Source organism: Euprymna scolopes, chromosome 20, assembly GCF_053919585.1.
Source record: "Euprymna scolopes isolate OS-2025 chromosome 20, ASM5391958v1, whole genome shotgun sequence".
NCBI classification, from domain to species: Eukaryota; Metazoa; Mollusca; class Cephalopoda; order Sepiida; family Sepiolidae; genus Euprymna; species Euprymna scolopes.
In genome coordinates, this window is record NC_136501.1 from 113,213,575 (window position 1) to 113,238,255 (window position 24,681).

The following is a 24,681-nucleotide window of genomic DNA, read 5'->3' on the forward strand; positions in this document are numbered from 1 at the left end:
TTGTAACGCAACTTAAAAAAAAATATTTTCGGGGTTATTTATGTTTGTAGTGTAGAAGAAAATGATAATTTATAAATAATAACGTTAATATTTCAGTGCGCAGGTCAAATTCTGCAAAAGTAGCGATTTGTATTTATTTGTTTACATTGTACTGGGTTTATGTTTATATACGTATGCACAACCGGAAGTCGGAAACCAGATGTGGGTTACAACACTCGTTACAAGGTCATTTGAGTTTTATAATTATATAGATAGATTATATTTATAATTACTTTTTAATATATATATATATATATATATATATATATATATATATATATAAATTTAAAGGAGATTAGAATAATAGTCTAAAGAGCTAAGTGTATTTTAATGTAATAGTGAAATTACTAGTTTAATTAAAATACAGGAAATGCTCGTTGTAATTTAGATATATAATAAGCTCGATAGTTAAATGTCCTAGAGCTAATTCAATATTAAGTAATGTGATTTATAATTTAAAAATTAAAAAAAAAATATTTTAAATTTAAAAATCAAATTTTAATTAAATTAAAAATCAGTTTCATAAGAAGGAACAACAACAAAGTCAATTATCTGTACGATCGTTTCGGAAATCCGTGCTTTTTATTTGTAGTATACATGAAGTTATGTAAAACAATTATATATAGTTTTTTTGGTAAGCACGGTCTCCTCATCAGCAAATTTAGGAGGATTTTTATTGAATTCAAAAGACACCAAAAAATAAACCTAGCATTAAAAGTAAGGCAGATGAATCTTTTAGTTTTTCTTTTTTTGAAATCAGGAACTGTATTTAAAGTAGTCATTTAGATGTTTGCTATAGCTTTTTATTTTATTGAATATTTCACAGCTCATCAGTGCGGCTAGACGGGCAACCACCTCAAGCCAGGATTGAAACCCGACTGTCTGTATGGCAGTCAAGGCTCCTAACCATTACGCTATTGGCGGCCGCTGAACGAGTAGTGAATTTAACGATGTTTTGACATCGTCCGAAATACCGCCGCTCGATTTGTTTACAAAGAGCGTCGCTTATACGCTAATGGTAATTCGTGTATCACTTCTCAATATGCTCAACTCAAGGTGAGGAGCATTATAGTCATCCACATACAGTACTGTTTCGCTGTTTCACAGCTCATCAGTGCGGCTATATATATATATATATATATATATTAACTGCTTTTTTTAATAATTTAAATTGTTCTTTTTATTATTATTATTATTATTATTATTATTAAACAGCTCATATTGGAAACAGTTCATAAATATTTTTATAACGGTTATATTTTTATGTTTGCCTATGCAATATATATATATATATATATATATATATATATATATATATATATATATATATATTTATCATTCTATTATTACTACTACTAGCAGTAAAATATTTTTTTAAAACAAAATCAAATAAAAAATAATTAACAGTCGTTTTTGGTATCAGAAAATATATATATATGCATATATAGTCATCCACATACAGTACTTTTTCGCTGTTTCACAGCTCATCAGTGCGGCTAGACGGGCAAAATATATATATAATCTAAGATTAATACAAGAGTGCTCAATACCAAAGTAGAACAAGGTATGCTCGTTATTTGTTTTTAGATATGCAATAATGTTGCTACACAGTCATGAACATGTTTCGGTCAGCTAGTTATCAGTAACTAGAAACCTCTTCAGATGATAACATTTGATACAATTTAATATGTTTGACGAAACCTCCTGATATTAACTCCCTATGACAACGAAGACCTAATATTTTCATTGCCAACTTTGCTTTCCTATAAGCTGTATCACCTGAAGAGATATTTAGTTACTGGTAACTAGCTGACCGAAACATACTCATGACTGCGTAGTAACATATTACTGCTTATGTAAAAAAATAATATATAAGAAAGAAAATTAAAACTGTAAGTTGAACTTTACAATCAAAATTTATTATTCGACTGAATACTAAAAAAAAAAAAACAATTTACAAAGTCTTATTCCGCGGAGTTTCAAAAAATGCTGTTCTTGCTATTCTTCTCATAAGATGACAGAAAGAAATCAGCAAATTATATTTGTAGCAATGCTAGAATTTGCTGGTTATGACATTAAGTGAAATCGCAATTTATTATAGTCATTAATTGCCAAAAAAAGAAAGTGAAAACATGTTGGATATGTAAACAAATATAAAAACAAACCGCGCATAATATTTCAGCTTGCATTAAGATTCTCTCAAGGTAATCCGAAAGGCGAAAATAGTTCTTTAGAGGGAATGAAGTCGAAAATTAAATCCAGTGTAATGCATATATTCCGATTGGAAAGTTTTCAAAATAGCTGAAATAATGGAAATTATTTTTTTAGTCCAAAGAGAAGCTGATCTCCAGTCAAATGGGATCGAGAAATAAAAAAGAAGAGAAAAACAGCATGTCATCTTTCATCGCTTAATTAGAAAATGTTCTAATTAAGCGATGAAAGATGACATGCTGTTTTTCTCTTTTTAATTTCTCTTTGGACTACTGCACTGTCCCCCCCCCAATATTCCATTATTTTAGCTGCTTTGAAAACTTTCCAACCATTTGATTGAAGATCAACTTCTCTTTGGACTAAAAAAAACATATTATATACTGTTTTAACAAAAGCCAGGATTAAAAAAAAATGGGTTGATAACAACAAGAAGTGTATTTCATTGTTAGTCCCAATTGTTTCAAGACCATTTGGACAAATTCAAACATTATGTCGTTTGAAAATTTTTACAAGAACAGCCTTTCTTCAAACTTGTTGAATAAAAAACGCTTTAACAATAAAACCTTATGAAAAACATTTCCCTTATAATATATATTATATATCTCCGACAATAAAACACAGCATCGTTGAAATTCAATATTTTGTTTTACTAAATGTTATTTTACCTGGACAGTCATTCCACAATCAGACACCGGAACAGTGATTGAAACGAATGTACTATTTTGATCCACAACTGGATTACAGGGTCCGGTTTGATTAAGGCCAACTTTTAAGTTCGTTGTATCGAGATTTGGATCTTCCATGCGACTAAAAAATGCTGACATATGAGTGTCCGAGCAGTCTAACTTGGCCGATGGAGCTGATTATAAAATAAAATTAAAAGAAAAATTAACTGTTGTTTTAATAAAAAGAAAAACAAAGAACTCTTCTATTTGGACCAGCATAAATAATTTATAAAATAATAATAAAAATTTCTTTTTTAATTAATAAAGGCAAAAACAAAGAACTCTTCTATTTGGATCAACGTAAATAATTTATAAAATAATAATAAACATTTCTTTTTTAATTAATAAAGACAAAAAAGAACTCTTCTATTTGGACCAGCATAAATAATTTATAAAATAATAATAATTTTTTTTTTAATTAATAAGGACAAAAAAGAACTCTTCTATTTGGACCAGCATAAATAATTTATAAAATAATAATAAAAAATTTTTTTAATTAATAAAGACAAAAACAAAGAACTCTTCTATTTGGATCAACGTAAATAATTTATAAAATAATAATAAAAACATTTATTGTTTTTTTAATTAATAAAGATAAAAAAGAACTTTTCTATTTCGACCAACATAAATATTTTATAAAATAATAAAAAAATTATTGTTTTTTAATTAATAAAAATAAAAAAGAACTTTTCTATTTGAACAAACATAAATAATTCATAAAATAATACAAATCTTTTTTATTGTTTTTTAATAAAAAAAAATTATTGTTTTTTTAATTAATAAATACAAAAACAAAGAACTCTTCTATTTCGATCGACGTAACAAATAATTTAGTTATAAATAATAAAATATAATTTTTTTTAATTAATAAAAACAAAAAATAAACTTTTCTATTGCGACCAACCTAACAAATAATTTACTTATGAGAAATAATAAAAAGTAAGTATTTTTTTATTAATAAAAAGAAAAAAACTCTTGTCTTTCGACTGACATAACGAATAATTTAGTTATGAAATAATAATAAAAAATTAAATATTTTTATTAATAAAGACGACAATAACTCTTCTATTTTACTAACATAAAAAATAATTTTCTTATAAAATAATAATAAAATTTTTGTTTTGTTTTTTAATTAATACAAACGATAATAAGAACTCTTCTAATTCGGTTAACATAAAAATAATTAAGTTGTAAAAAAAAATAAAAAAATTAATGTTTTTTAATCAATAAAGAAGACAAAAAGAACCCTTGTAATTCGGTTAACATAAAAATAATTAAGTTGTAAAAAATAATAAAAAAATTAATGTTTTTTAATAAATAAAAACCACAAAAATGAACTCTTCTAATTCGGTTACCATAAAAATAATTAAGTTGTAAAATAATAATAACAAAATTAATGTTTTTTAATCAATGAAAACAACAAAAATGAACTCTTCTAATTTGGTTAACATAAATATAATAAAGTTGTAAAAAATAATTAAAAAAGTAATTTTTTTAATGAATAAAAACAACAAAAAGAACTCTTCTAATTTGGTTAACATAAAAATAATAAAGTTGTAAAAAAATAATAAAAAATTTAATGTTTTTTAATCAATAAAAAAGACAAAAAGAACTCTCCTAATTCGGTTAACATAAAATTAATTAAGTTGTAAAATAATACTAAAAAATTTAATGTTTTTTAATCAATAAGAACAACAAAAATAACTCTTCTAATTCGGTTAACATAAAAATAATAAAGTTGTAAACTAATTATAAAAAATTTAATGTTTTTTAATCAATAAGAACAACAAAAATAACTCTTCTAATTCGGTTAACATAAAAATAATTAAGTTGTAAACTAATTATAGAAAGATGAATGTTTTTTAATCAATAAAAACAACAAAAAGAACTCTTCTAATTCGGTTAACATCAAAATAATTAAGTTGTAAAAAAATAATAAAAAAAATTAACGTTTTTTAATTAATAAAAACAACAAAAAGAACTCTTCTAATTCGGTTAACATAAAAATAATTAAGTTGTAAAAAAATAATAAAAAAATTTACCGTTTTTTAATTAATAAAAACAACAAAAAGAACTCTTCTAATTCGGTTAACATAAATATAATTATGTTGTAAAAAATAATAAAAAAAATGTTTGTTTATCAATAAGAAAGACAAAAAGAACTTTTCTGTTTCGGTTAACATAATAATAATTAAGTTGCAAAATAATAATAAAAAATTTAATGTTTTTCAATAACTAGAATAGACAATAAGAACTCTTCTAATTCGGTTAACATAAAAATAATTAGGTTGCAAAATAATAATAAAAAATTTTTTTTTTTTCAATAACTAGAATAGACAATTAGAACTCTTCTGATTCGATTAACATAAAAATAATTAAGTTGAAAAATAATAATAAAAAATTAAATGTTTTTCAATTACTAAAAACAACAAAAAGAACTCTTCTAATTTGGTTAACATAAAAATAATCAAGTTGCAAAATAATATTAAAAAATTTAATTTTTTTTTCAATAACTAGAATAGACAATAAGAACTCTTCTAATTCGGTTAACATAAAAATAATTTAGTTGGAAAATAATAATAAAATATTTAATGTTTTTCAATCCCTAAAAATCACAAAAAGAACTCTTCTAATTCGGTTAACATAAAAATAATTAGGTTGCAAAATAATAATAAAAAAAATTAACGTTTTTTAATCAATAAAAACAACAAAAATAACTCTTCTAATTCGATTAACATAAAAATAATTAAGTTTGAAAATAATAATAAAAAAATTAATGTTTTTCAATCCCTAAAAATCACAAAAAGAACTCTTCTAATTCGGTTAACATAAAAATAATTAAGTTGCAAAATAATAATACAAAATTTAATTTTTTTTTCAATAACTAGAATAGACAATAAGAACTCTTCTAATTCGGTTAACATAAAAATAATTTAGTTGGAAAATAATAATAAAATATTTAATGTTTTTCAATCCCTAAAAATCACAAAAAGAACCCTTCTTATTCGGTTAACATCAAAATAATATAGTTGTAAAATACAAATGAAAAATTTAATGTTTTTCAATAACTAAAAAAGACAATAAGAACTGTTCTAATTCGATTAACATAAAATAATTAAGTTGCAAAATAATAATAAAAAAGTTAATGTTTTTTAATCAATAAAAACAACACAAAAAACTCTTCTAATTCGGTTAACATAAAAAATAATTAAATTGTAAAAAATAATAAAAAAATAAGGTTTTTTTAATCAATAAGAAAGACAAAAAGAACTCTTCTAATTCGGTTAACATAAAAATAATTAAGTTGTAAAAAAATAATGAAATTTTTTATTTTTTTTAATCAATAAAAAAGACAAAAAGAACTCTTCTAATTCGGTTAACATAAAAATATATAAGTTGTAAAATAATAATAAAAAATTTAATGTTTTTCAATCAATACAATAGACAAAAAGAACTCTTCTATTTCGGTTAACATAAAAATAATTAAGTTGTAAAAAATAGTAAAAAAAATTAACATAAAAATAATTATGTTATAAAAAAGTAATAAAAATGTAATATTTTTAGTTAATAAATAAAAAAAAACAAAATAAAAAAATATATTTTAATTAACAAATAAAGACAAAAAACTCTGCTATTTCAATTTACATAAATATTAATTGAATGGGGCTTTTGCTTAATTGTTTGAATCAGTCAACATGAGAAGAAGATGAAGAAGAAAGAGAAAAGGAAGAGAAATAAGGAGCAGTGGAACGACAATAATAATAATAATATAAATAATAATAATAATAATAATAATATTAATATTAATATTAATATTAACATTGATAATAAAATTATTATTATTATTATTATTATTAATAATAATAATAATAATATTATTATTAATAATAATAATATTAATAATAATAATATTAATAATAATAATATTAATAATAATAATATTAATATTAATAATAATAATATTAATAATGATAATAATAATATTGATAATAATAATATTAATAATAATAGTATTAATAATAATAATATTAATAATATTAATATTATTAATAATAATAATATTAATAATAATAATATTAATAATAATATTAATATTAATAATAATAATAATAATAATAATAATATTAATATTAATAATAATAATATTAATATTAATAATAAGAATAAGAATAATATTATTAATAATAATAATATTATTATTAATAATATTAATATTAATATTAATAATAATAATAATAATATTAATAATAATAATAATAATAAAAATATTATTAATAATAATAATATTAATATTAATAATATTAATATTAATAATAATAATAACAATAATAATAACAATAATATAAATATTAATAATAATAATATTAATATTAATAAAAATAATAATAATAATATTATTAATAATAATAATATTAACAACAACAACAATAATAATAATATTAATATTAATATTATTAATAATATTAATAATAATAATAATATTAATATTAATATTAATAATAATAATATTAACAATAATAATAATAATAACAACAATAATAATAATAACAATAATAATAACAATAATAATAATAATGATAATAATAACATTAATAATAATATCATTAATAATAATATAAATACTATTATTTTTAATAATAATATAATGATATGAACAATAATAATAATAATAATAATAATAATAACAATATTAATAATATCAATAATAATATCAATAATAATAATAATAATAATAATAATAATAACAATATTAATAATATCAATAATAATATCAATAATAATAATAATAATAATAATAATAATAATAATAATAATAATAATAATAATAATAATAATTGTTAACCTGCTTTCGCTGCGTTATTCTGATAAATGCATGTCACTGTCGCAGCCTCGATCAATTTACAAGTACCGGAAGCCCAACTGTATTTCGCACATTGTTTAATGTTTACTTCGGATCCCGCACAATCGACGCGATTCACTAAAACCGGAACTACATTGTTTTCGATGTATTGACGATTCGCGCCCGGAAGTGCATACGTATCGCTGCAATGAAATAGGAACCAAGAAAGCATCAAGTTTAAGAAGCCAATACAACTTCGAATCATTTTAAAAAATAAATAACAATTAAGTTTTGATGATATGACGTCATCTTTGGGCAGAGAAACAATTAAAAAAAAATTTGTATTGAAAAATCGTTGAATAAATAACAAACAATAAGAAATTTCTAAAATCTTATTTATATATCTATAAAGATGAGAAGGTGTGTGAGGATACTTCTCAACCTATATACTCAACGAATTTTTGATCTACAGACACGGAATTTAGTACATAGGGTATTCAGACACGTGGAAAAAGTTTTAATCGGTTCTCATTAGAAAATGGCTGCTAAGTGGTCAAAGTTGAAAATTTTATACGTAGGCGTAATCGGATTTTTATTTGTTTGTCAACTGTTTCACGAATGAGCATGCGTGAATAGGTCACATTTTTGTTTTTTCAGTGATTTTGTTTTGTGCATATGGGAATTTCCCATACTCCGAGTTCACAAGGTAAGCGTTGATGGTAAGACAATGTTGAGTGTACTTGATGTTGAGTGTACTCGATTTTATGGTTGACTCAGCGTTGTGTGTAATGAAATAAATAAGAATTCTGCATTAATTAAAACATAATATTTATGCGTATTTTACGACCTGGACCTGCTAGTATTAATTTATATTTCGTCTCTCTGTCAATCAGAATTATTTCATCAGTAACATTTTTAATGTAATGAATACGTCGTGGAAGTCATCCTATTTCGAAATATTATCAACTTTAGACATGGAAAATATTATATTGATAAATGATAAATTCCTAACGGATGTTCGTGACCAGAAATCAAAATTGAAACTTGAGATCTTAGGACAGATGTCCTACGAACTGAGCTATTTAGATTTTCTTAGAAATATAAGAGTTGGACAAAATAATGAAAAAACATTGTGAATATTACATCAATTTTAAAACAACTATAAAAATTGAAAAACAAAAGTTGTTTTTTTTTTTTTAATCTATGTTTATTATTGTCTTTAATTGATTAAATTATTTTTTTTATTTCGAACATTGCATATTAATAAGAAAAATTAAAATGACAGCTCTATCAGATTTCTAAAGAGGGCAGCTTGTTGGTGCCCGGACGAAAGGTGTTGTTCTAACGAAAGAGCCTGAGATGGCGAGCATATCAGCCTAAAAATATCAAAAACTGCATGATTTGTTGTTGGCGTTTTTTTTTAGCGATATTAAAGCCAAGTACGGCCAAGGATGGAATACTGTTGCCATATCTGGGCAGGAGCTGCCAAAAACAGCCTATCATGCCTTGACAGAGTACAAAATAGACTTCGTGGTTTAGTGGGGGATGCCCTTTTCTCTACCCTGCAACCCCTCTCCCACAGAAGAGACGTTGCGAGCCTATCCTTGTTTTATCGTTATTTTCATGGCAGGTGCTCGTCTGAACTCCAATCCCTGGTCCCCCCTCGCCAAACTTTCACGAAAAACACCCGTCTAGCTGAATCCACTGTGAAAAATTTCCCCCACTCTATATCTGTGCCTAAATCAAAACGCGGATTTCATGAGCAAAGCTTCTTTCTTAGAACTGCACGCCTGTGGAACTCTGTTCCGTCTGCCTGCTTCCCTCCGGACTACAACTTGGATGTCTTCAAGTCTAATGTTAACAAATTCCTAATTAACCGCCCCCCTAATTAAACACTTCATAAAATCTCCTCACTAACGTGATGTACTTGCAATAACCCTTATCCCTGAGTGGCTTCCGGGCCTTGATAAGTGGTGATCACTGTGTAAAAAAAAAAAAAAAAAAAAAACCAACTTTGAAATGCTGTTAAATTTTATTTTTTCGCTACCTTAGCGGTTTTTTAATAGCTATCAGCTCTTTTTTTACTCACATATATATATAACAATAGAAAAATGCGAGCATGAAAAGTAATATGGTTAAGCTTAAACATGGAAAAGTAAAGGACTAGTTGTTAAAAAGAAAAGGGCAAGATATTCTAGTAAAAAATATAGTAAATTTATAGCATAAAATATTGCAGCATTAAGAATTGATTATATAATGTTATAAATTGAATTAAAAATAAAATTCTTAATGCTGCAATATTTTAAGTTATAAATTTATTATATTTTTTTACTAGAATATCTTTTCTTTTACGTTTTCAGTTTGAACAACCAGTCCTTTACTTTTCCATGTTTAAGCTTAAGCATATTACTTTTCATGCTCGCATTTTTCTATTGTAATCCATGATTTTTCCAGGCTTCCAATAAATTCACTTGTTCTTTGTTACATTTCAGTGTTATTATTTTGCCCCATAAACATAACATTATACACATATGTAATTACAATGTACAGCACTCATCTGCTTTCAATAAAATTCCCCCAATTATCTCCCTTTAATGCTTTCATTCTCTCTGTTACACCTGTTCTCTTTTCGCGAGAGCTGTGAATTTGTAGCAGCAGTAGTCATTGAAGCGACGTGGTTGCTATGGAAACCAGCCACAAAAAACCTCGCTCACCTCCTTACGATTTTTTTTTTTACGATTTTGAACACCAGTAAATTCATCATAATTTTTGTTTTACTGAACGAAAATTGATTTTTTTTTCACAATATAGCTGAGAAGGTGATTTATAAACTGATATAATTGTTTAAAATTTGGTCAGAAAATGAGTGAAGCTTTAAAGCAGTTCTAAATTACTAAAACTGCCACTTAACCATATATTCAAACATAGTAGGTTTTTAAATGATATGAATAGATCGCACTTATATTTTATGGGACGTATTTATTTATTTTATATTTATTATTTATTTATTTATTTATTTAAAAATATTTTTTATTTATTTATTTTTATTTATTTATTTATTTAAAAAAATTATTTTTTATTTATTTATTTTTATTTATTTATTTATTTAAAAAATATTTTTTATTTATTTATTTTTATGTATTTATTTATTTAAAAAAATTATTATTTATTTATTTATTTTTATTTATTTATTCATTTAAAAATATTTTTTATTTATTTATTTTTATTTATTTATTTAAAAATATTTTTTATTTATTTATTTTTATTTATTTATTTAAAAAATATTTTTTATTTATTTATTTTTATTTATTTATTTAAAAATATTTTTTATTTATTTATTTTTATTTATTTATTTATTTAAAAAATATTTTTTATTTATTTATTTTTATTTATTTATTTAAAAATATTTTTTATTTATTTATTTTTATTTATTTATTTAAAAAATTATTTTTTATTTATTTATTTTTATTTATTTATTTATTTAAAAAAATATTTTTTATTTATTTATTTTTATTTATTTATTTATTAAAAAAAATATTTTTTATTTATTTATTTTTATTTATTTATTTATTTAAAAAATATTTTTTATTTATTTATTTTTATTTATTTATTTATTTAAAAAAATTATTTTTTATTTATTTATTTTTATTTATTTATTTATTTATTTTCGTGCATACAAATATTTAGAAACGTTATGAGATTTATTTCGTGCATAAAAATATTTAGAAACGTTATGAGATTTATTTCCAATGAAATGTTGTACACTCGTAATACTATCGACGTTAGAATTTTGTAGTTCTTGAAGGGAGGTGTCTAAGTCCATCTAGTATTCCCGAATGGTCACCCACTTAAGTACTGCCCAAGTTCAATGTCGCTCCACTTAAGTGATCTCGCGGGAAACGGTGTGTCAACGTGAGTACGCATCTGGTACTTACTTGTAGCAAAGCTGACGACATACGACTTTGGCATCGTTTAAGTCCCAAAAGTCATCGCAAATCGTCCCCCATGTTCCCTGGTTGTTGATTTCGACAATACCGACCCCTTTTACTTTACCCTTTAGTCGAATTTCATTTGGGTTGACTTGACCTGTGAAAAAAAAAAAAAAACAATATAAAAAAGAAAAAAAAAACAATAACAATCAATTAACTAAACTTATTACTTACGGAGATTTACCATTTGTTTTTCAGAAGCTGACACTATACAATTACTTTTATTAATAATGGAAATTTTGTACCTGTCTGTTGCGGTATGCGCATTCGAAAACATCAATTAATGAAAATAGATACGGAGTTATATATATATATATATATATATATATATATATATATATATATATATATATATATATATATATATATATATATATATATAGTCTTGGGAGTTTTTTAATGTTTAAAATAATTTATTTAATTTTTATATTTTTTATCATTCGTTAGAAAACTATTTAGTCAGTAAGTTATTTAATCACCTGCAATCACTGCATCAACTTGCTCTCTTTCGAATTCACTATAGTATCAATGAAATTTAAGGGATCACCAGTTGTTTACCATGAAACACTGTTTCAGGGATTTAAAAACAAAACAGCATATTAAATCATGGCTCCCCAGCAATGCTGATGAAACACCACTTCTCTTAATTCTAAGAAGAAAAAATGGTACAAATATTAGATTTAGTTTCCTATTCTTAATTCATTTTGCTAACCTATTCATGTTATAAAAATGAATTTCTTGTGAGATTCGTCTGTTTCCAAATTCAAAATGGATATATTTTTTAATTTACCAATCTTGTATTTATAAGATTAAGATAAATCCATTTGACTACTTATCACCCCCACTATGATTAGTATTTTGTATATTTACATTCTTATTTATTGAAAATTAAAAATATATAAAGATTAAGAATATTTATAAATATATACATTTTTTTAATAATATTTTATTTTCTATAATACATTTTACACATTACTAATATAGTTTTGGATTTCCTTTATTAATATAGTCTGGTTAATCTTAAACGATAACAGGATAACAAACAACTGCTTTATTTAACTGTTTAAATATTTTAGTTCTATCTCCACCTTGTTTTATCATCCTTATTACTAAGCTAGAAACTGGGGGTATAAAATCTATCTATCTATCTATCTATCTATCTATCTATATATATATATATATATATATATATATATATATATATATATATAAACACACACACACACACACGCACGCACGCACGCACGCACACACACACACACACACACACACACACTCAAAGGTAGACATTATTTAAAACAAAAAAGAATATTTATACATTTTTTTACAGACAATAATTTTTGGTGAAAAATGCTCAAGATCATGTGTGTGTGTGTGTGTGTGTGTGTGTGTGTGTGTGTGTGTACGTGCGTACGTGTGCGTTGTTGATCTCTGCCAATCATGTTTTGTTTCTTACTAACGTTCGCCCCCTAACAAGGCATATCGCTACTTGGGCATAAAGGGCTACTATTTGGGACCATGCCTAGGAAAGATTGACAAGATGATGGTTTACGTTACATTTAAACTTCTGCATATCAGTATAGCCAGGGAAGCAGGTAGCAGAAACGGAATTCCAAAGTCTAGCTGTTCGAGGGATTAAACTATTAAAATAGATAGCTTTCTAGCATTTAGGGACCTCAACAGTGAAGGGGTGAGATTTTGTTGTGAAGCGGGTTCGTCGGGGATATGTACTTCGAAAGAGTACAAGTGCAACGAGTTTATCAGCACACGCCATTAAAATATTTGTAAAACATGCACAAAGATGCAATATTGCGGCGATGGGACAGGGGTTAGAGCTTAGTTGACAAAGTGGGACCTATTAGATTGAAGACTCTTTTTAGGACCCTATTCAAGAAGGAGATGCTAGTGGTAGATACACTAGTCTAGATGTGGCAACAATGCTCCATACATGGACGATTAGTGGCCTTATGTTATATAGTTGGTCGAGTAGAAGAGTAAATTATCTGTAATTTGTCTATGCATTAGTTTATCCAATTATCGGTTTATGTATCTATCTATCTATCTAACTGGCGAAGTAAACAAGAGATGTTAAACTGTGTTGTAATAGATCATAAAAACATGTCAAAACATGTAAAACTCAGTGACTGGTCAAGTTTGCACCGTAAGGTATGTAAACAGCTGATCGGAAGCTGACGTGTCGTCTGTCACGTGTTCCAGTTTGCTGGAGCATCGTTTAGGTTGGATTTCAGAGAGAACAGACGGGTTAACGGGTCTTCCCCCCATCCTGAAAGGGAAGGGACGTGCCTCAAAATAGAGACTAGGAGAAACCAAGAGGCCATAGATTCACTTTTTATTGTTCTGCATAACGACACCTGGGAAGTGAAATAAAATCTTTATACAAAATCAATCATCGTCTTGGATCCTTTGAAACGCCTTTGTCCAACAAGTTCCAGCTCCCCCAAGGACAGATGACATCCCAGGTAGGCGAAAGGACAAAGGACCAACAACGCAGTTGAAAAGGTATGTCGTAAATACATGATACACACGCATGCATGAACACACTTAGACGAAACTAATTACAGGCTGTAAAATAGACTGTTACACACACACACACACACACACACACACACACACACACACACACACACACACACACACACATATATATATAGATATATATATATATATATATATATATAGATAGATACGACAACATATGGTCTAAATAGTGAAGAACCACGAATATTTTTAATGACACGTATATACACACACAACGTATTTAAGTCTTTACAAATGCGTATATATACATCATATACACTTTTGGGAACAATGAAAATATAACTTTTTAATATTGATATATAGTTTGCTTGAAGCATTGTGTGGGATAGGTATGTAGTAGAGATTTAGAAGGCTGTTACAATGCGAGGAATAAAGTATAGTCGTTGTTGGTAAGAGAAGACGAGAACAAGTGGCGATTTACAAATCAATAAGTACATACATATATTTTATATATACATATATTTATTCAGTTGTATTGGTAAAATGTCTTACTTGTTATGTCTGCGACAAATTCCATTATTAATTTCTGAAAAATTCCCTTTTCAAATGGTAAGCGTAACAGATCGATTCAAAGCATGCTAGATGATGGAGCAGAAGTTGGGTAGCTATGTGGGGCCTCGGAGCAAATGTGAGTAGGGGATTTTTGTATGGTCTGATTAGGTAATTAACATGTTTATAATTTTATTTATTTCTATTTATTTGTCTTTTTTTGGTTTGTAACTTGTTGGTGTAGCGTGAGCTTTTTAAATTTTGTATGTTCTCCATTTTGTTGTCTTTATCATTATTACTATATCTATTTATTTTTTCTGCTGGTGTGTGCGGTGTCGAGGTTTATATGGGTCACGTAAGTCGCTAGTGGGCTGTGTCCGGTCAGCTATTGAAGGATATAGGGGTGGGATGTGAGAGAGGAGGGGAGATGGGGTGCGGGATGATGCGCTCTCGGTCGGCAGCTGGGTGTTTAGGTTAGTGTTGCCAGGAGTAGGAAGATAGGTGGGAAGGGGGGAATTGGGATGACATTCCTTGGGAGTTATTAATTTATTTATTTCCATGAGATTATAAGTGGTAGTAGATTTTTTTTTGCTAGCTATATTTTATTTTATTTATTTATTTATTTTTGTTTTAAATATATACTGCTGTTATTATTTATTAAATTTCTTTTATTATATTATTATTGTGACAGCCTTCTAAATCGCTACTGCATAACTTTTTTGTTTACTGTACCAGCCACTTTTTCAAAGGCAAACCTGATCTGCCACGGAAAAAAAAAACTACATTAGACTTAAAGAAGAAAAAAAGGTAGACAACGAACAGAAAAAAAAATTTTAAATGAAAAAGAAAGCACACACGTGCTCGAAGATATATTTTTTACACACAATTAACAAAAGAGCGATATGCCGCAAAAAAAAAAAAAAATCAAACAACAGTCGTACGGAAAAGAAGGATAAACGCACAAAGTACACTCATAGATAGTAAAAGAAAAAGAGGGTGAAAATGATAGACACCTATATAGACACAAAATAAGAAGAGAGAAAAGGTTAGTATATATTATGTCAATGTTGGCAGCATCGTTGTTTCGACAATTTAAAAGTTGATTTTGATGTGTTCAATGTATTTTTTTTTTACATAGACGTCACCACTTATCAAGGCCGATAGGCCACTCAAGGATAAGGGTTAAAGAGTGTAGAGTAGTCAAAAGGACAATATAGTAATCGATAGTAATGGAAGTTCGGTAAATTTCTTAACTTAAGTGGGACGGCTCATCAGAAACTTGTTCACGTTGGACTTGAAGACAACCATATTATAGACAGCTGGAAAGCAGGAAAACGGAAGACAATTCCACAGGCGTGCAGTTCTAAGAAAGAAGCTTTGATCATGGAATCTATGTTTAGGTTTAGGTACAGATAAAGAGTGGGGAAAATTATTGATAATGTTTTCAGCTAGTCTAGTGTTTCTTGTGAAAGTTTGGCGAGGGGGGACCATAGATTGAAGCTCAGTCGAACACTTTCCATGAAAATAACGATAAAGCAGAGACAAACTCGCAACATCTCTTCTGTGAGACAGAGGTTGCAGCGAAGAGAAAAGGACATCTCCTACGAGGCTACGAAGTCTATTTTGAACTCTATCAAGGCAGGACAAGTCTTTTCTAGCAGCTCCTGCCCATATGTGGCAACAGTACTCCATCCTTGGACGTATCTGGCTCTTATATAGATAGAGAATTGCATCAGCAGTGAGATATCTATTGGATCGATAGAAGGATCAAGAAGGATTTGTTCCAGTTTATATTGCTCGCAAATGTTAGGCAGAGAAGTTTGAAGTAAGAATTCTCAGGTAGGATGTCATTTATCATGGATATCGGTGGTTGGAGAGGCGTCTTGTAATTGTTAAAGGAGAGCAGCTTAGTCTTACTAGCATTAAATGTTACCATCCATTTGCGGCCCAATTCCACTACGGTCTGGAGGTCATTTTCTAACGATTCTGCCATTGTCTTAGATTTATGTACATCCGCTCTTCCCTCGTGCACGTTGCATCATCAGCAAATATACCCATCTCGGACACAATATTACCAGGGAGGTCGTTTATCAGTATCAGGAATAATAGTGATCCAAGGATCGACCTCTGGGGCACTTCCGCATTAATGAGAACCTGGATATTTTTATTGTCTAAGAAAGATCTAATTATATTTAGTATACGTCCAGTTATACTGTACGATTTAATTTTCATTAGCAGTCTTCGTGCCAGACTTTGTCAAAGGCTTTGGATATATCAAGAGCTACACCTCTGTCTTCGTCCACCTTATCCACTACATGGTATATGTGTTCAGAGATGGCTGTTAAAATATCTGCAGTAGAACGACATTGCCTAAATCCATACTGTTTGTCAGAGAGAAGATTGTTTTTGCGAGGCGGTGGGCTAGTGCTTGATCAATTAACGTCTCAAAGATTTTAGTGAAGAAAGGGCGGAGACTGATAGGGCGATAATTAAGAGGTTCAGTCCTTTCATCAGGTTCTTGTACACTGATACCACAGAGGCCATTTTCCAGCTATTAGGGAAGCAAGATTCGACAAGGAAGTTTGGAAAGGACGGGGGCTAGCCCAGCTGAGCATTTCTTAATTAGTATAATTATAATGTGTGGGCTGAGATTAAATATCTTGTTTAATGTTATTACCGAGGTAATTGATGTGTTGTAGAGTTTGTTCCTATTTACTTGTCTTCCCACGAGGGCAGAGTTAGACACAAGGTCAGTTTTTAATATGAGGGAAATCCAGCTCCCCAAAAAGAAGTACTCTGGATAGGAATAAAAATAAAAATTGTCTTAATCTAGAAGGATTTCTCTTCCATTGATCGAGGTCAGAAATAGTGAAGTGTAGTATCAGAACAGATACTACACTGTTATTGTAGAGTTTGTTTGTTCATGATTTTGCAATGTTAGGCTTACCTCGATAAGGCTGGATAGTACGCAAAAATTTGTTTCATTAAAGAATCGGTTTGATTGCATAAAACTACACTCGAAATGCGTAGCACATTGTCGCTACTGTCGCATGCCACCGGGGGGTGGAGAGAGAGAGAGATAGCGACAGAGAGAGAGAGAGTGAGAGAAAGAGAGAGACAGAGACAGAGAGACAGGCAGACAGACAGGAGAGGAAAAAGGGAAGCTAGTGTAAACACCTGTCTGCCAAAGGCGAGGTCAAAAGGGCGATAATTGCCTATTCTTTCCTTTTTACAAATTGTGTTTGTGTGTTCCCTTTGCGCGAAGCTATTTTGCAGCTTAATTTTTAAATGATGTATCTCTGTATTTCTTACTGAAGCCAAAACTATATTAGGTTGGTGCAAACATAATCTCGTTTTTTGACGTTCAACTATATATATATATATAGAATACATTATTTTTGCACCAATTACAGAACAGATACGACTCTGTTGAATGCCGGGAGTTGCTGGTTGTGTTCGACTAGTTTCACTTTATTTATACGAAAAAGACAAAAACACACACACACACACACACACACACACACACACGAAACAAGGGAATTTTTATAAACTCGATCAAAAAAAAAAAAAAAGATAGAGACGATGTCCGTTTGCAAATCTGAGATATTACGATTTAGAAAATATAAGAAAACTTCTCGCAGAATCTAACCAATGCGAGAAACCCGATGCAAAAAGCCTTTCGTGGATATAGACAAATGCGCGCGACCATTTTGCCTTTTATATATTTATACTAGTTTGGGTGCCCGGCGTTGCCCAGGTGTTTGGAGTAGGTAGGTGGGCTCGAACCCGTACAAACATAATCTCGTTTTTTGACGTTCAAATATATATATAGAATACATTATTTTTGCACCAACCTAATATATTATTACTTTTATTAATAACTAGTGGGGGTGCCTGGCGTTGCCCAGGTGTTTGGAGATGTGTGTTGAGCACAGAAAAAGGTGATAGTAGGCAGGCAAGATCGAACCCATTACGTGAAGACGGAAAAAGTGAAACAAAACCTGACGTCACACCTCTACTCCACCACGTGACCGGAAGTGTAAAGTGTTAAAATTTAACGTAGTCAATAAAAAAGATGGCTTGCAGAAATGGCGCTTCTTTTAAACCATCCACGAAGGTCGTTTTTAACGTGGAGGAAAAGCAGCTCCCCTAAAAAAGGAGCACTCTGGCAGTATCCAAATAAATAGGTATTATCTCAGTATGAAGGGTTTCCCCCTACATTGACCAAGGATCAATTACAGAATAGATACAACCCTGTTAGAATGCCGGGAGTTGCTGGTTGAGTTCGACTAGTTTCACTTTATTTATACGAAAAAGACAAAAAAAAAAAAAACAAAAAAAAAACAACACTCGAAACAAGGGAATTTTTATAAACTCGATCAAAAAAAGATAGAGACGATGTCCGTTTGCAAATCTGAGATATACAAGAAAACTTCTCGCAGAATCTAACCAATGCGAGAAACCCGACGCAAAAAGTCTTTCGTGGATATAGACAAATACGCGCGACCATTTTGCCTTTTATATATTCGACTAGTTTGGGTGCCCGGCGTTGCCCAGGTGTTTGTAGTAAGTAGGCGGGCTCGAACTCGTACTGCGAAGGAGGAAAAGAACGTGACCATCCCCCCCCCAAAAAAAACGTGAGGTCTCTGCTGCTGAGTCCATCGCCAAACCGAAAGCGGCAAAGGTTAATTAAAATTAGTCAATCGAAAAGAGAGGATGACTTTCGAAAATATCGACGAAAAAAGCTACCCCTCCCTGTAGAAAAGTGCCCAGTTAAGGATGAAGGAATAAATGTTTTTAGCCAATTTTTCGACATTTGTCATCCGAAGGGTTGAGCTTCAAATCGATATCAATTTCGTGAAAATCAATCGCCGCTTTCGAAAGTTTTAGGCAGACATACATACATACATACACACATACACACACACATACATACATACATACATACATACAATTAAACAGACAGGTGAAATTTATATAATGGATGGAGATTTGGTGTTTATCTGAAGATGAAACTATACAATCTTTTAATGCTCAACTACACTATCTCAGCCTTATTTAATTGGCAATTTGGGGAGTTATATTATCGTTTAGTTTTCATGACACAATTATAATACGCCGAATCGAATTTGATGTGTTCATATCCAGAAAGAGAAATTGTACGGGAGAGGAAGAAGTGGAGATGAGGAAAGGGAGACAGGGGGGGGGAAAGGTAAAACGAGGGGAAAAAATGAAGAGAGAGAGATAGAAAATATTACATATTTGTCCCGGGTAATGCCAGGTAGCCCTGCTAGTAAACTCTAAATGACAGAAACGAGTTAAACAAATACTAATGGCATTTAATTGAAGACTCAAGCCGCATCTGGCCATGCCTATTTTTAAGATTTTAAATTTTTTAGTACGGACATATTAAAAAGATATTAAGTCGATTACAGATACATACAGGTGGATGGCGGTGCTGGGGACGTTGTGGTTTGGGGGCTGCTCAGGCATTGAATGGCAACATCTTCCTTGTGTTGACAATCATTTTGTCCGTAAGGTTGGCTAAGGCATTCAAACAGAGTCGACTCGATACCGACGCACAGGACATCGTCCATCCAGATTTTGCCTGTGCCCGGGGGGTAGGTTCCCTGGGGAAGGACTTTGCCAAGTCTGAAAAAGAAAAGACAAAATACTATTATAAAGTGCATGGGGGTTTCAACATAAAACACAGATTTTTTGGATTTTAGATTTCCATAAATGTTTAACCTTCGGAACACTGGATTTATTTTTGTAGAATGATTTTTACACTTATTTTAAAAATGATTCTGTAAGCTAAACCTTTAATCGTAAGTCTAAACACCGTGTATGACATTTATAGATTACTAGTTGTACATACTCATCGTTTCCAGGTCGAAACATGTTGGCGAGCGGAGTGTTTAGTTGCATACTATATAAGATACACCGAACATCTTAACTTTTAACAATTTTCCTGAAAGATGGTCATATGTTGGATTTATGGAAGCATAAAATACATCAATTTTTGTATATGAAAATTAATCGGGAAATAGCTGAAAGGGGAAGTAACTCTTATAAGTTAAATAAACAAATAAATTTACTTCCGTTTTTAAAGGCAATTGGTGTAGTTGGATAATAATTAAAAATAAATTAAATTAAATATAAATTAAATTAAAAACAAATTAAATTAAATTATACATGAATTAAATTAAAAATTAATTAAATTAAAGATAAATTAAAAATAAATTAAATTAAAATTAAATAAAAAATTACATTAAAAATAAATTACATTAAAAATACATTAATTAAATTAAATACAAATTAAATAAAAATAAATAAAATGCACCAACTGTAAATAATGTTTCTAAATAGAAAAATAAAAACAATTTTATTATAACAAATAATTAATAATATGGAGTTAATTATTAAAATAGATTTTCTTTAATGTAATATGCAAATGAGGTCATTCCTTGAATGTAGATTCCCTTCGAATATATATATAACTATCATGCTAGAAATAAGCGTGTACATTCAGAATAAATATTAATCAATGAAACATTGTATCTTTTGTACATATTAATCAAATTGTTAACAAACAGGAATTAGACTTTATTATAATACAAGATTCAAGCAAACAATTACGTCCGGACGGTCCACGAAGTTTTATAATTATATAGACAGATAAGTAGAACTATCAAAATAAATTTTCAAATTTGCATATTGTAATGGCGGCCATCTTGAATTAAGAATGAGGTTAACTTTTAGGTTCTTTTATTGACCATCTCAAAAGCTTTTAAACCATCAAGATTATCATTAGGAATTTTCTTTTGTATGGGGTTGTCGTCTTTTGCGTTTATTTTAAAATTACTTTCTCTAAACTTTTGGCGGGAGAAGAATAATACAGAACACGAATAAACACCAGAAACTCGGAAACTTGCGCGCTGTGTCGCGAAAGTAATTAAAAAATTACGAAATGCTAAAATTCCGTAGTCTTCAATCAAACTTACACACAAACACACACACATGTTTTTTTTTTTTCATTTTCTTTCTTAAAAGATTGTAATGCTGCGTATGGAACATTCAAATCAGCTGCCAACATTGCCCTGCTTTTTATTGAAACCAACCGAGAGCTCTTTTTAGTTACCTCGCTGTTTCCTTAAGTGCAATAGTCTGGATCTCTCTTGCACTTGGTTCACCAGGAATATTAGTTAGGTAGGACTTCAGGTTCTTCTTCATAAGCTCTGTGGCACCTATAATAACTGGTATGATTGATATCTCTCTAAGATTCCAGTTTCTTTTCATATCATACATGAGACCTTGATATTTAGTCTGTTTCTTCCTTTCAACTCTGTTCAGACTGCGATCATTAGGGACACTCACTTCAACCAAGGTTACCACTGTTTCTGACTTATTCCATATAACTGTCAGGTTTCACAGCAGCATTTTCAAGATAGGTGGCTGTAGGGATTACATGGTCGTAATGTATGATATATAAGTCATTTCCAACTGTTCGTTTGTGTGTATGTGCATATATAACACGACGGTTCTAGGTTCAATCCTTGGCTTGGGAGAGATGCTAGTCTAGCGGCACTGATGAGTTGTGATACAACGAAACAGGACTGTATGTCGATGACTGCAAATATATTTTAAGCCCCTCTCTTTGGGTAGAGCACTGTCGTAAATAATCTCACCCACTACTTAATTGGCTGAAAAATACGAGGCTCGCTGTTTGTTTGTTTACAAACAGGCGGTTTGAGCACTGTAAGAGTGGTGGCGGATGTCTATTTAAATAGACATTCTGACGGGTTATTTGCGGTCGTCCCTTCTGTGGTCGAATGCTGACTGTCAACACGACGGGTCTAGGTTCAATCCTTGGTTTGGGAGAGATGCCAGTCTAGCGGCACTGATGAGTTGTGATACAACGAAACAGGACTGTATGTCGATGACCACACACACACACACACACACACACACACACACACACACACACACACACACACACACACACACACACACACACATATATATATACACACACACACACACACACACACACACACACATATATATATATATATATATATATATATATATATATATATGTATATATATATTAAGTAATGTGATCTATAATTTAAAAGTTTTAAAAAATTTTTAAATTTAAAAATCAAAATTTAATTAAATTAAAAATCAGTTTCATAAGAAGGAACAACAACAAAGTCAATTATCTGTACGATCGTTTCGGAAATCCGTGCTTTTTATTTGTGGTATACATGAAGAAATAGAAATCCTCCTAAATTTGCTGATGAGGAGACCGTGCTTACCAAAAAAACTATGTATAATTGTTCTACGTGACTTCATGTATACCACAAATAAAAAGCACGGATTTCCGAAACGATCGTACAGATACTTGACTTTGTTGTTGTTCCTTCTTATGAAACTGATTTTTAATTTAATTAAAATTTGATTTTTAAATTAAAAATTTTTTTTTTAAATTTTTAAATTATAAATCACATTACTTAATATTGAATTAGCTCTAGGACATTTAACTATCGAGCTTATTATATATCTAAATTACAACGAGCATTTCCTGTATTTTAATTAAACTAGTAATTTCACTATTACATTAAAATACACTTAGCTCTTTAGACTATTATTCTAATCTCCTTTAAATTATATATATATATATATATATATATATATATATATATATATATATATATAAATAAATGACAAAAAATATATATGTATAATGTGCGTGTATGTATATATAAGCCCCAGTACAATCAGCTAGACTGATTAGCCATGGTCTGGATAACTAAAATAAAATAAAACACAATTAAAACGTCACTTCCAATATCCGGATTTTGTAATCATTGCCATATTCTTTTATTTTCTTTTAAAGTTGATGAGTTCTTTTTCTGATGGAATAAATAAAAAAAACCTGACATAATAATTTCATGAATGATTCTGCGCTACGAAACAGGTGCTGTCAAGAATTGAACATTTTAACATGCTTAATAAAAACAAATTGGAATATAGACTTTTGTCATTTGTTTGTATACTAGTGGAGATGGCGGTGCCCTGCATTGCTCGATTGTAAAAAATTGTGACAACCGTGGCGGTGGGATGCGTTGCCAGGTCGAAAAAAAAATTGTGACTGCGAGGGAAGGATGCTCCTTGGTCGTAAAATCCATTTAAATATGATAAATTATGAGAGCGTGTGTGGAAGTTGTCTGTTTCTAAAATACGCTTAAATATGATATTTTAATTTATCCAGAAAAAAATTGTAACAGCGGGGGAGGGCGATCGTAAAATCCGCTGAGTATGATATTTTAATATACATATAAAAAATGAGACGTGGGTGCCATCAGCCAGAATTGAAACCGAAATCAAAATTTGTAAAATAAAATAAAAATAAAACAGATAAATTAAAATGTTTGCATGAAAAACGTTCTAAATAATTACTAAATGAAAAAAGGTTATAAACTGTTAAAAATTGTTAAAAAATACAAAATAAAAACTACTTAAATGTGATATTTGTTCAAAACAGACCCGAATACCTAAAAGGCAAGTATTGAGTTGGTAGAGCACTTTTACCTAACCTTATAAACTTAGTTCCATCCAAAAGTCATTGAAACATTTCACTCTGCAATTCATCAATTTTTTTTTTTGTTATTAATGTTTTTTTTGAGTTGGTTTAAGCGTCCTATATTGTCATATGAAATAATAAATTAAAGATGTTTTGAACTTAGAAAAAAAATTAAAATGAAAGAAAGTTTTTTGTTTGTTTTAATAAAAGAATCGTAATTGGATTGGATTTTTTGTTTCT

At 28.8% G+C, this 24,681-nt stretch overlaps 1 protein-coding gene across 1 annotated transcript in view; it reads right to left on the minus strand.

The window, feature by feature from the left end:
• LOC145241574 (uncharacterized) overlaps nucleotides 1-24,681 on the minus strand; it is a 91,596-nt gene that overhangs the window by 27,574 nt on the left and 39,341 nt on the right. The window contains exons 4-7 of the mRNA XM_080104656.1: nucleotides 20,296-20,504; nucleotides 11,751-11,901; nucleotides 7,819-8,018; nucleotides 2,916-3,109 (exon numbers count right to left, since the gene is read on the minus strand). Coding sequence (XP_079960782.1) covers nucleotides 2,916-3,109; nucleotides 7,819-8,018; nucleotides 11,751-11,901; nucleotides 20,296-20,504 — 754 coding nt within the window. The remainder of the gene's footprint in view (nucleotides 1-2,915; nucleotides 3,110-7,818; nucleotides 8,019-11,750; nucleotides 11,902-20,295; nucleotides 20,505-24,681) is intronic.